This window comes from Protopterus annectens, chromosome 13.part0, assembly GCF_019279795.1.
Source record: "Protopterus annectens isolate FY-2018-M chromosome 13.part0, PAN1.0, whole genome shotgun sequence".
Classification (NCBI taxonomy): domain Eukaryota; kingdom Metazoa; phylum Chordata; order Ceratodontiformes; family Protopteridae; genus Protopterus; species Protopterus annectens.
The window spans coordinates 564856236-564869090 of NC_056747.1; the positions used below are offsets into that span (position 1 = coordinate 564856236).

Below are 12855 nucleotides of genomic sequence, written 5' to 3' on the forward strand. Positions count from 1 at the left end.
AATGCAGATGTCAGCCACCAATGGCGAGGGGGAACCTCTGCTTCCACTGGCTGCCTACACGAATCACTCCACTACTACACAGATTACTGAATTCAGGGCTGCCTTGGCTCTGATGCCTGCTAGGCCTTCCCTCAAACAGAAAGAGAAAAGAAAGCATGTTTCTCCCACAGTAGAGAGCCAGCCTGATTGGCAGGCTTTTTCTCAAAGCCTTTTTAATACCTTCATGGCTGTGAGACCCACTACACCCTTAGCCTCCCCTGTGGCTCTTCCTGTGATGAGCCCTAGATCTCAGGCCTTGGATACTTCCCGCACTGAAGCTGGGGAATCCACTGAGTCTTCATCAGAGGATTCCCTGTCTTTTCTCTCACAAATGCCATCTCCTCTTGGTTATGCCTCCTCTGAGGAAGAATCTGCAGAAACAGATTCCCCAGGTGAGGTTCTCACCTTTGGGGAGACCATGAGGGAGCATTTCTAATGGGACTCCTCTGAAATGACAGAAGTTCAGAAAAGATGTTATGAACTTTTTCAGATGGACTCCCCTGCCTTTTCAGCTATTCCTCCAGTACTACCGACATTTGTGGATGCTTTTAATGCAGCATCAGTTAATCCGGACTCCCAGCCTCCTGCACCACGAGGGCCTGATAGATTCTACAAGGTCCTTGAGGGAGCCATATTCCTTGTTAAGTGCCTGCAGCGGACCCTGGCACTATCTAAGCGCCTTCCATCCTCCTCACTTCTTCCCACAGACAAAGACAGCAAGGTGATGGAACGCTTTGGGGAAAAAGGTTTACACCTCATCCACTTTGGCATTCAGGGCAATAAATTATCAAACCTACATGTCCAAGTATGCTCTAGCCCTTTTAGAACAAGTCACTAAACTTTTAAGTGAAATCCCTGACTCTGCTGCCAAGGCTCAGATATCCAACCTTGTATCTCTGTCCTTTCAGGTCTCAAGGCACTCCATTAAGTGCAGTTACACTGCAGCTGAAGCTTTTGCCAGGTCTGCTGCATCTGAGAAGATATTCCTGGCTAAGGTTACAGCCCTACCTGATGACATTAGGGCAAAACTTTTGGATGCGCAATTTGATAACTCTGCCCTTTTTGGGAAAAAAAGTGGCTGAGTTATTCAAAACTCTGCAACAAAAGGGGAAGGAGTTACAAGACCTCAAACACCTGTTTTTCTCCTAGCCGCAAATTCCGCAGGAGCTACCGTTCAAAAACCCAATTAATCAGGAAACACTCTGCTCCTCCTCCTCTTTACGGAGGCAGAAAGACTGCCAGGAAGCCGACATCTCCCTCCAGGCCTCTCCAGACTGCTGCCCAGAAGCCTTAATTTCAAGACAGGCAGGTAGTCTGTGACTACCTGCCATTCCTGAAACAACCTCTCGACTCCATTCCCCTATCCCTAAGGCTGTCTCACTATCTCCCTGCTTGAAAGAACATCAACTCAGACAGGTGGGTTTTATCCATCATAGAGATGGGTTATTTTATGACTTGGATCACAACCTCTTCATTGAGAGGCATTCCACAGCCCTCCAAAGAACAGCTTCCATTATTTCAGCCAGTTAGAGACAGCCTTATTGCCCAGGGTACAATTCAGCCCGTCTCTGTGACAGAAAAAGGAAAGGGTTTCTACTCGAGAGTCTTCCTAGTCCCATGAAAAGATGACTCCAGGAGATCAATCCTAGAACTTTCCCAGCTCAGTCTCTTTTTGCATGTGCCCACCTTTGAAATGCTCACTCTGCAGACCCTCTTTCCCTTGATTTTCCCTCAGGGGTTCTTGGACATCAAGGATGCATACTTACACATCCCCATAAGGCCCAGCTACAGGAAGCACATGTGGTTCTGCGTGGTCTCCTCACATTTTCAGGTCTGTGCCTTGCTCTTCGGACTTTCTACAGCACCAAGGGTCTTCACCAAGTGCTTGGCACCAGTGGTGGCCTTCTTCAGGACCCAAGGAATTCAAATTTTCCCCTACCTAGACAACCTTCTTATCCAGGCAGATTGCACAGAATCCCTGCAACACCATCTACAAACAGCTGTATCACTCCTGCAAGCACTGAGCTTCAAGATAAATTACCCCAAGTCCAACCTGAACCCCTCTCAGGACCATATATTAATGTGGTGCAGGATAAGGACAGATGTCATGAGGGCCTTTCTGCCATCCCAAAAGGTGGAAAGCTTAAGGCAGTACCTGTTCACTATCCTTCAGGCCACAGATTTGACTGTCAGACAGTAACTCAGACTCCTGGGTCATATGGCATTGACCATTCCTATGTTGCTATTGGCAAGGCTCCACATGAGAAAGCTGCAATGGTACCCAAGGTCTGTTTGGACACAGCACACTCACCCTCTAGAGTACAAAATCCCCTTCCTACCTTGTCTCAAGAAAGAGATTCAGTGGTGGTTGGATCAAGTGAATTGCAACCTGGGACTCCCCTTACAGGCTTCCTTGCAAGTGCAGGAGATGTACATGGATGCCTCAGATCTAGTTTGGGGAGCAGATATGGGTTCCCTAAGAGTCCAAGGCACTTGGCCAGACTCCATCAAACAGGAACATATCAATATCAGAGAGATGCGAGCAGTTCTGTTGGCCCTAAAGGCCTTCCAACATACGCTGAAGCAGGGCCCATTAAAATTGTTCACAGACAACACTACAGTTCTGTAGTATGTGAACAAGCAGGGAGGAACAAAATCCTACTTCCTATGCAGACTAGCTCTCCAAGTGTGAGAGCTTGCCATAAAACAGGGAGTCGCACTACAGGCAGTGAATATCCCTTCAGAGCTGAATACTCAGGCAGACACACTAAGCAGGTCCATGTCACAGTCCCACGAATGGATGCTCTACAGGGATGTGTTCTTGGAAATGGTCCAGAAATGGGGTGCACCTCAGATAAATCTGTTTGCCTCCATTATGAACAGACAACTTACATCCTTTTGCACCAGGCTGCCCAGTCCTCTGGCAAGTGCAATGGACGCCTTGTCAATTTCCTGGAGGGGAATGTTTCTGTATGCATTTCCCCCCTTTCCCACTTCTCCAGAAAGTCCTATTGAAAATCCAGCAGGACAAACCAAAGATCTTGTTGGTGACTCCCTTTTGCCAAGACAGCACTGCTTCCCCCCCTTCTGCATTTAGCCAGTCGCAATCACCACAAGTTACCTCACAGAGTGGATCTTCTCGCACAGGACAAGGGATCCCTAATCCACCCCCACCTACAATCTCTGAACCTTACCCTGTGGGTGATAGAATTCTGATCCCTTACAGACACCTCTACAATTAGGACATGCTCACAGTCCTGCAGGAGGCCAGGAAACCTAATACTAGGAGATCTTATATGTCTAAATGGAGTAGATTCTCCATATGGTGTCTACAAAGACAGTTGGACCCTTTCCATGGTGATGTCCCTTTGGTACTGTCATACCTGTGTGAACTCTTGCAGACAGGGTTGGCGTACTCCTCTGTTAAAGCCCATCTTGCTGCTATTTCACAATTTCAGCTTGTCTGCCTCTGGATCCTCCTTTGGCTTTTCGATTGCCTGCAAAGTTATTCCTAAAGGGAGTGCTGCATCTCAGACCCCCTCCAGGAAATCCATCCCTCCACCCTGGGACCTAAATTATGTCTTGGAGGAGCTCAGGGTGGTCCCCTTTGAACCATCTTCTGAGTCTTCTCTTAAACATCTCACTTGGAAAACAGTACTCTTAGTAGTCTTGACATCAGCTAGAAGAGTGTTAGAGTTACAGGCCCTCATGGCCATCTCTCCTTTCCTTATCTTCCACAAAGGCAGGGTAACCCTTAGGACCAACCCTTTCTTCATGCCCATGGTGGTCAATGAACTATTCTTAAACCAAGCTGTTCGCCTTCCCACCTTTTTTGCCCATCCTTAGAGTGACAGTGAGAGTCTTACTTTCCCTTGATGTGCATTGACAGTTAAGGTTTTACCTAGACAATACCAGATCCATCAGAAAATCAGACCAGTTGTTTGTCTCCTTTCATACCTGGGCCATGAGGAAAGCAGTGACAAAGCAGACAATTTCAGCCTGGATTTCCAGAGCTATTTTCTTCTGCTATGTATACCATGGGAAATCTTAGGGGTCCAAAGTTAAAGCATACTCTACTAGGGCTATGGCTTCATCTGGAGCTTTCTTTAAAGGATTGGACACTGCCTCAGTTTTACAGACAGCTACATGGAGCTCTATCCACACCTTTACCAAGCATTACAAATTGGACCACATTTCCGAATCCAGGACTGGATTTGCCAGGGCACTCCTCCATGGATTTATAGAAATAGTTCCAAACCACCACCCCCTTCTTCCCAGTGAGCTTTGGAACTCACCCAAGAGTTGGAATACTGCAACATGAGAATAGAAGGACACAGAATAGTTGTGTAAAATCTTACCATAACTATAAATGTCCTTTCTTCCATGTTGCAGTATTCCTTCCCTCCCCTCTTTTTCCCTTAAACTGTTCCTTCTTGGATAGCTCTGGACTTGTACAGTTTTCTTGGGACTGGGGTCTGGTATGTGCAAACGTCACTTTTATGGCCCACATTCCCTTAGCCAACATCAGACGTCCTGCATACCTAGCAGTGACTACAGGCTTTTGTGTACTGGCTGGACATTTAGGTAACGAGAGGAGAACCCAAGTGTTGGAATACTGCAACCAAGGGCATCTATGGTTATGGTAAGATTTTAAACAACTATTGTTTCTAGAGACCTAAACCTGTTTTAGTACATCAGCAGCACCAGATTACCTTCCAGTTACCCAACCTAATTTGTTCCCCCTTTCAAAAACAGACTGCCCTTACATATCGAGCAAAATACTTTCCTAGCAACTTTTAAAACCAGTCTGAATGACTGAATGGGTCATTACAAATTTTCATCTGGGATATATGAGGAAAATTGTACTTAATGGGGGACATTGTTAGTCTCCCATCGGTACTGGATGATGTGGCCGTGATTCTTGATGGTCTCCATGCACACTTGATCTGATGAAAATAAGTCAAGCCATTGACTTATTAATATCAAATTATACAAGTAATGATTACTGCATAGCTGTACTACATTACAAGCTGAAGAACAGATGCATAATATTGCCCTACTTAAAAAAAAAAAAAAAAAAAAAAAGGCAGGACAATAAGCAAACCTGCTGGCACATTTATTGTATATTTCTCTACTATGCAATAATGTCTGAGTCCCTGAAGGGCCAGGCAGGGATAGGTAGATTTCAGTGGTTTGGGGATGTCTGGTAACTTGCAGCTACAAGACCCCTCATAGTGACTGAGAATGTAATTGGGATGTGCTGCACTTGGTAGGATGATACAGAGCACGCCATGACACCCAGTATCCCTGAATCATCAGGAAGAGGACCTCAAAAGTGGAGTGAGTAGGGCTTCTACCTACACTGGTCTGAGTTGCATTGATGCCTTCCTGCTGCCTGTTAAAACCTTCCTTGTTTTTGTCCAGTAGGCTAGTTTGCATGCAGCGTGCAGATGGGTACCTACTGATAGCATTTATGACTGCATCTTCAGAGAGAAAGCACAACAGGAATCACATGAGGACATACACTGTCTTGTGGATGGCAGGATATATGTGCATGTATAGGAATGCTGTGTTGTGTGACCGTGACCAGGGTTGGTGCAGCTGTCGGACTGGAAAAGAGTAGTAATCCAGTGCAAGTGAGTAGGGTGAAAGAGCACTGTGACCTTTCGCCCAACCATGTCATTGGACAATAATGGCCTTTTTCTTGTATTAGTTAAGTATGAGGAGCAAAGGCATATATTTTTATAAAGTCAGTACTGTACTTTTCAGGTGGCTCATGGGTGAAAACCTTGTGTTTGGTTTTTATGTTGAAACGAAATTGGAAATGCATATTGTTCAGAAATCTACATAAATCTGAAATATAATTACAGCTGTATGTGCGTTTGCATAAGTGGATATATTTATAGCAGTTTTACTGTACATGCTTAGACCTCACAACTTACTGTTTGCCATTTAATAGTGTTAGTGTTATAATCCATTAAATTTAAATTTTTACAGATCTGTCTTATTGACCCTGGCTGCTTCAGAGAGGTTGATGAACTGATAAGATCAGAGACTAAGGGCAAGGGAACCTTGGAGTTGCTGAGTTTGAAAGATGTGGAAGAAGGAGATGAGAAACTGTAACAGCCTACAGATGATGGTGTCGATCACTAATAAGAAACTTCAAGACTCAATACCATGCTGTGTGGTGGTGTATTCTTTTTTTGGACTTTGCCAAAAATATCTTTAAGCAAAGAAATATCTGACTAAGTTCCACATTAAATTATTTTAACTTCACAGCAAATTCTGCAATAACAAACACTGTTTGGCTACTTGTAAACTAAATTTGTTGTTTAGCAGGGATTAGACACTGGCCTAAAACTGTTAAATAAAATTGTCTGCTGACACGTATTTTATTTAACTACATAATTTGTCTTCCTTGTTACTTATGACGCAGTCATTTCCTGAGTCTGTAATTTTGATGGAAAAACGGAACTTTTTGTAAATCAGGTATGTATAAGGAGCAGTACTTCAAAGGTATGGATAAATTATGACATTTTACGCACTTACTGAAGAGTTCCAACCATACCTTTCAACTTCTTAATCCAAGAAATCTGGACCAAGCTTAAAATAATCAGGGGACAAAGTCCCCAAAATAGGTCAGGTTTTAAATATTGCTCTTATAAACTTAGAAAGTTGCTAGAGTAACAGAATTTGTGTTAGCATGCATTTTCTGAAAGATGAAGTTTGAAACTCTAATATAGGCCATTGTTTTGTGACTTCACTCATCAGTGATTTGTCAGAGAAACAGAACATTTTATGAGGAACAGACCAAAAATATGAGGAAGAAATAATGATTTCAACAGCACACTGGGGTAAATGGTGGTATTTTTACCCACTTACTGATGAGTTACCACAGCACAGTGAGGAACTTTTACTTGTCCTTAGTAGTCAGAGTCAAAATAAATGTTAGACTTTGTAGGGTAGTAACATTGTACATTCAAGTGAATGGAGCACGAGCCAGAAGGTCAAAGCAGTTAGTGACCTTCTGATGTAAGTACATTGTTAATGAGGTTAAACTCTGGCATGAGAGTATCCAAATGTTGTGTACACTGACAGAGGAGGTTCTGTAATGCAAGATAAGCATGTTATACTGATACAATGTAACAGGTAGTGAACTTTTACTAATATAAGAAGTTACACAGATTGATAATTTAATTAAGACATAGTATCTTTTGTCTGACCTGTGTTATTAGCGTAAAGTAGAAAGATGTTTTCTCTGTGACTTGTAGGTAATCCCATGTAGCATAATAAGAAACTGTCATAGCCATTTAGGCCAAAAATCAAATCTTTTGTGTTCTCACTCAAGTCGTGGTAGTTTATTATTATATCAGAATAAAATGTTAATGTGTACCTTTTGTACTGTTTGGGAAAATGTAGCATCTCGTTTTTTTTGTTAGGAAATTATATATAACAACCATATGAGCACAGCATACAGTAAGGACGCAAATAATCTTATCTGTTGCATAAATTGTATAAATTCAGTGTTCTGTCACTGCTGTATTTGCTCTACATTGTTCTCTAAATCTTAAGCAAGTATTTATTAAGCAAACAAGTCTTTTTTGGTTGATATTAGCAAAACATAAGTCCTGTAAAAGTTTTGTCTTAACATTACTTCTGTGGACTCCATCATTTTACTTTATTATTGTCCAAGGGGTATTAATAACTGTGTTTACTTTAGCTAACACTTTCAGCTAGAAAGGCCTTCAGAATTGGGAGTGGAGGAATCATTATATCCATATCGCGCTTCTCCATAATCCTTTAATAAATGTAACAGCCCGATACTCCCTGAAACCACAGTAATGGTCAGTAAGGGGTAGTCAGAAACTTAAATGTTATATTTATTAATCATTCAGCTCTACACATTTACTTGTATTCAGACTGTTAATGTGAAGTAGATGTAGCCATGTGATTGCTATAGTCTCCGTTGCCCATCTACATATTTTGGTGTTTTAGCCAAGCAGTGATAACTGATACATGGAAGGGGAATGCCTAATGTTTGTCAGTAATCAAGCCGATCAGCACTCAGAATGTCGTCACTGGATGTTCTTCATGTTTCACTGTTGCAGTCATTACATTTGGGTAATTTGCTGGCAGGTTGCCCTCAGTCGGCCTGAATATCAAAGTCTTGGGTCCTGCGTCAGTTGCTGTCTCCTCTTCCATGACGTCAGGTCATCAGGAGTATAAAACAGGCAGCCGACGCCATTTTCTTTAGTCTTTCTTGCCGCGCGGTGCCCGAAGCAGAAGCAGTTAGCAAGTGCTGGTCGGCCGACTCCTGAAATTTTCGAATTCGAGTTTCAGAACCAAAGTCTTCAATTAAAGACGTCAGTAAACGTTAATAATTGCATTAGTTGTGGGAAGCAAATACCTCATAAGGATTTTCATTTGTACTGTATTCCTTGCCTAGGCCCAGATCATAACGTGCCTTGCTCTCGGTTTTGTGCTAGATTTAACCAACACACTATTAAGCGTCTGTATATCTTTGCTTCAAAATATTTTGGAAACAGATTTAACTACCCTGAAATGTCGTCGGATAGCAGTCCGACTACCGGAGTTCACAAAAAACGCAAAGAAAAGGACAGAGACAGACCGTCGAGGTCCAAAACTGACGAACAAGTTTCCCCTAAGCCAGTCGCCTGTTCGCCGGTACTCATTGAGGCGCTTTCGCAGCCCCTGATACCTGCTACGTTTGAGTCTCAGGCCTCTACAGAGACCCATGTGGAGTCTGGCACGCCGCAAGATTCTCAAAGTATTGTACCCGCGGATGTCTCTCCCTCGGATGGGTCCGGAGCCGCTGAGCAGACACCGGCATTTGAGGGTGTTATTAGGCCTCAGCATTTCTATATAAAACCGACGCCAGCTTCAAAAACAAAGACAAAAGCAACTTCTAAGGCTAAAAACCGACACATGAGCCACGTGCTCAGGCCTCTATGCTCAAAAAGCAGATTATCAAAATGGCTGAAGACCTAATTACCCCCCCCCCCCGATAAGAGGCCTAGGCAAGACACTGATTATGAATCTTCAGATCAGGTTTCTATTTCTTCTGATTCCTTTTCTGATCAGGAATTTTCTATACCACCCTATGAGGATTCAGATGCAGAGGAATCCATCTGCATCTCCTCCTGAAGATTATTCCTTTGGAGAAACCTTGCATACTTTAAGGGAACATTTTCATTGGGAGAGTCAAGATTTCTCAGAATCAAAAAAGAGGCTTAGGGATTTCCTTCTTCTCCCTCAGCATAGGCCTTTAGCCATGCCTCCTGTATTAGACATTGTTGATGTGTTTTCGGAATCAAGCATGACTCCAGATTCCTTACCTCCGGCTCCTAGCAAGCCAGACAGATATTACAGGGTTCCTGACTCCCACAAATTTTTTATTCAAAAGCCCTGCTGCTGACCCTGAAACTATCTCACAGGGTCCTAAAGGTGTAAAGGCCTCAACAGCTAAGAATCCTACCCCCTCTGATAGAGATTCCAGGGGCGGCGGATAGATGAGGAAAGAAGGTTTATACATCTGCAACCTTGGCAAATAGGGCCTTAAACTGCCAGTTTCATATGCTTAAATGTCAACAGCATGTTATGGGATTATTGAAACAGAAAATTATGTTGATTTCTGAATGTGTGGAAAATAATTATTGCATGCAGCAGAACAAGCTGGAAAGCATACTTTGCAATGTGGTTTTGATTCCTTGGAGGCCTCCTGCAGGGCCGCAGTTACTGGATCTGTGATTAGAAGGCATGCCTGGCTAAAGGAGCAAAATTTGCCTGTTCATGTTAAAGCTAAATTGTTGGATGCGCCTTTACAGCATGATACTTTGGTAATAAGGCAGAAGAGCTTTTAAAGAAAATGGAAGACAAAGCTAAGTCTATGCAAACTGTAAAAGACTTTTTACAAGTGGAGCCACCAAGATTCAGTAGACACTGGCCTACAAAAAATTGGTACTTTCCTGTGTCCGACAGAGCTTCACTGGGCAAATCCAGGCACTCAAAGGGCTCTAGATACCAATCACAGGATTCTTACAGGTCAAATCAATGGGGTGCCTCTACCTCCAAATCTGGACAGTCTCAATGACTTCCCTTTGCCATCACCAAACACTTATCTTTTGCCAGCCCCCTTAGGGGAAAAACTAGCACTTCATGCTCAAAATTGGCAGTTAATAACCCAGGACAAGTGAGTATTAAACATAGTATCCCAGGGATACAGATTTCATTTCCATACTCTGCCAATTCCAAATGGTTGGCCAGATCTGCCACAAAATCAATGGGCAGAGGCACAGAAACAAGTTACGTCCCTCATAGATATGGGGGCTATTCAGCCAGAACAGGAAAAAGGACAAGGGTTTTACTCGACTGTTCTTGGTACCCAGAAAAGACAATGCCTGGCACCCAATACTGGATTTATCAATTTTGAACACATTCTTGGACATACCAAAATTCAAAATGCTAACTTTGCAGCAGCTTTTGCCCATGCTGGGCAAGAACGCTTGGCTAGTGACTCTAGACTTGAGGCGTACCTGCATATCCCAATAAAGGAATCGTGCAGAAGATACCTCCGCTTCAAGTCTGGTTTTATGCATTACCAATTCTCTGCACTGCCCTTTGGCTTATCTACTGCACCCAGGGTCTTTACAAAGTGCCTGGTACCAGTAATTGCATTTTGCAGACAAAGAAGTATACAAATCTATCCTTGCTTGGACGACTGTCTCATTCAAGCAGAAAACAAGGACATTGTTCTTCAACATCTGGCGTTTGTGAAAAGGCTTCTAACATGCCTAGGGTACACAGTAAACGAAAAGAAATCACAACTGGTATCCTCTCAAAAGATAACATTCCTGGGTGCAAGCTTGAATACAACTGCCCAGATGGCTTACCATACGCCAGACAAACAAAGGCAACTGACTATTTACTTCAAACAGATGGCAACAAAAACCCAGTTATCTGCATGACAAATTCTGCAGGCTTTGGGGTTCATGGCATCCTGCATTCTACTGATTCCATATGCAAGACTGCATATGAGGAAACTACAGTGGTACCTAAAAAGTTTATGGAGTCAACATTGTCACAATCTGGAAACTGATTCCTCTCATTCCCTGCTTACAACAGGAGTTTCTTTGGTGGGCAGAGACATGTCACCAGAACATGGGACGGTCTTTCACGCTACCCCCTGCAAATCAAACCCTAACTACAGACTGATCAAACTATGCTTGGGGGGGCCCACCTGATGGGGAGATGCATTCAGGGTATATGGAGTCCAAAACAAATGCATCTGCATATCAACCAGAAATAGATGCTAGCTGTTCAGAATGCCCTGACAGCCTTCAAGGACTTACTTCATCCAGAACAACTACTGATAAAGACAGACAACACCACGGTTATGTGGTACATAAACAAGCATGGGGGCACACACTCCTACCCCCTTTGCAGACTAGCCATGGCATTGTGGAACACAGCCTTGACTTACAAAGTACATCTTCAAGCTCAATTCCTGCCAGGAAAACAAAATACTCTGGCAGACTACCTAAGCAGAAACCTTATGGACCGTCACGAGTGGAAACTGGATCCACAAGTCTTCAGCATGATAACAAAGAAATGGGGGAGCCTGGACATCTATTTGCCTCTCCCCAGAATTATCAACTGGACAAATTCTGCACAAGGACTTATCACAGACAAGCATGGAAAATGGATGCCCTATCCTTCAGTTGGAAAAACCTATCAGTCTACGCCTTTCCTCCTCTGCCTCTTCTTCCTAAGGTTCTACTACAGGTCAGACAAGAAAAAACAAAAATGATTCTACTTGCCCCGGACTAGCCTCGCCAACACTGGTACCCATTCCTAAGGAATATGTCTCAACTTCCTCCTTGGTACTTGACTCAGATATCTCATCTACTGTCTCAGCAGATCAGTCAAATCCTGCACTATTCACTCCAAACTCTGAACCTGGCAGCATGGCTGATCATGTAGTTATTCAAACACCACCTCTCAGTAAATCTGTGATGGATGTCATTTTGGAAGCCAGAAGGCCTAGTACTAGAAAATTTTATGCTGATAAATGGAAGAGATTCTGTGCTTGGAACCAAGCACAAGGAAACTGACGCAGCAAAGCCAAATATTCCTCAGATTTTGCAATACTTGACTGAGATGCTTGACAAGGGGCCTATCTTTTTCATCAATAAAAATCCATGCCTCTGCCATCTCTGCTCATTACAACACAGAGCCACCAATCTTTTCTCATCCTTTGCTAAAACAGTATCTTAGAGAGGCCAAAAATTTAAGGCCTCCTAGAAGAACACCAATTCCTGCATGGGACCTCAATTTTCTGTTGGAAAAGCTCACCCTGCCTCCATTTGAACCAGCTGCTACTGTAGATAAAAAGTTTTTTTATTGGAAAACAGCTTTACTTCTGGCAATCACTTTAGCAAGAAGGGTTTCAGAACTACAGGCCCTCATGGCTATGGAGCCTTTTATTATATTTTACCCAGACAGGGTGTCCCTCAGGACCAATCCTTCCTTTATGCATAGGAGGTGGTATCCAGTGTGGCTCTTAACCAAACAATTCACCTGCCAACTTTTTACCCAAATCCGCAGAACAAGGGGGAGTGGATTCTGCATTCCTTGGACGTGCACAGACAACTAAGATTCTACTTAAACAGGATCAAATCTCTAAGAAAGTCTAAGCAGCTACTGGTGACATTTGCTGCAGGATCAGAGGGAAAGGCTATTTCAAAGCAGACTATTTCAAAGTGGATAAGCCACTGCATTCGTTTCTATTTGCATCAT

General features: G+C 43.2%; 1 protein-coding gene across 1 annotated transcript in view; it reads left to right on the forward strand.

Moving 5' to 3' along the window:
* The window catches only part of SBDS (SBDS ribosome maturation factor), a 471306-nt gene extending 464862 nt beyond the window's left edge, over positions 1–6444 (forward strand). Inside the window, exon 5 of the mRNA XM_044054206.1 lies at positions 6037–6444. Coding sequence (XP_043910141.1) covers positions 6037–6162 — 126 coding nt within the window. The 3' untranslated portion in view covers positions 6163–6444. The remainder of the gene's footprint in view (positions 1–6036) is intronic.
* Positions 6445–12855: the final 6411 nt, after the last annotated feature.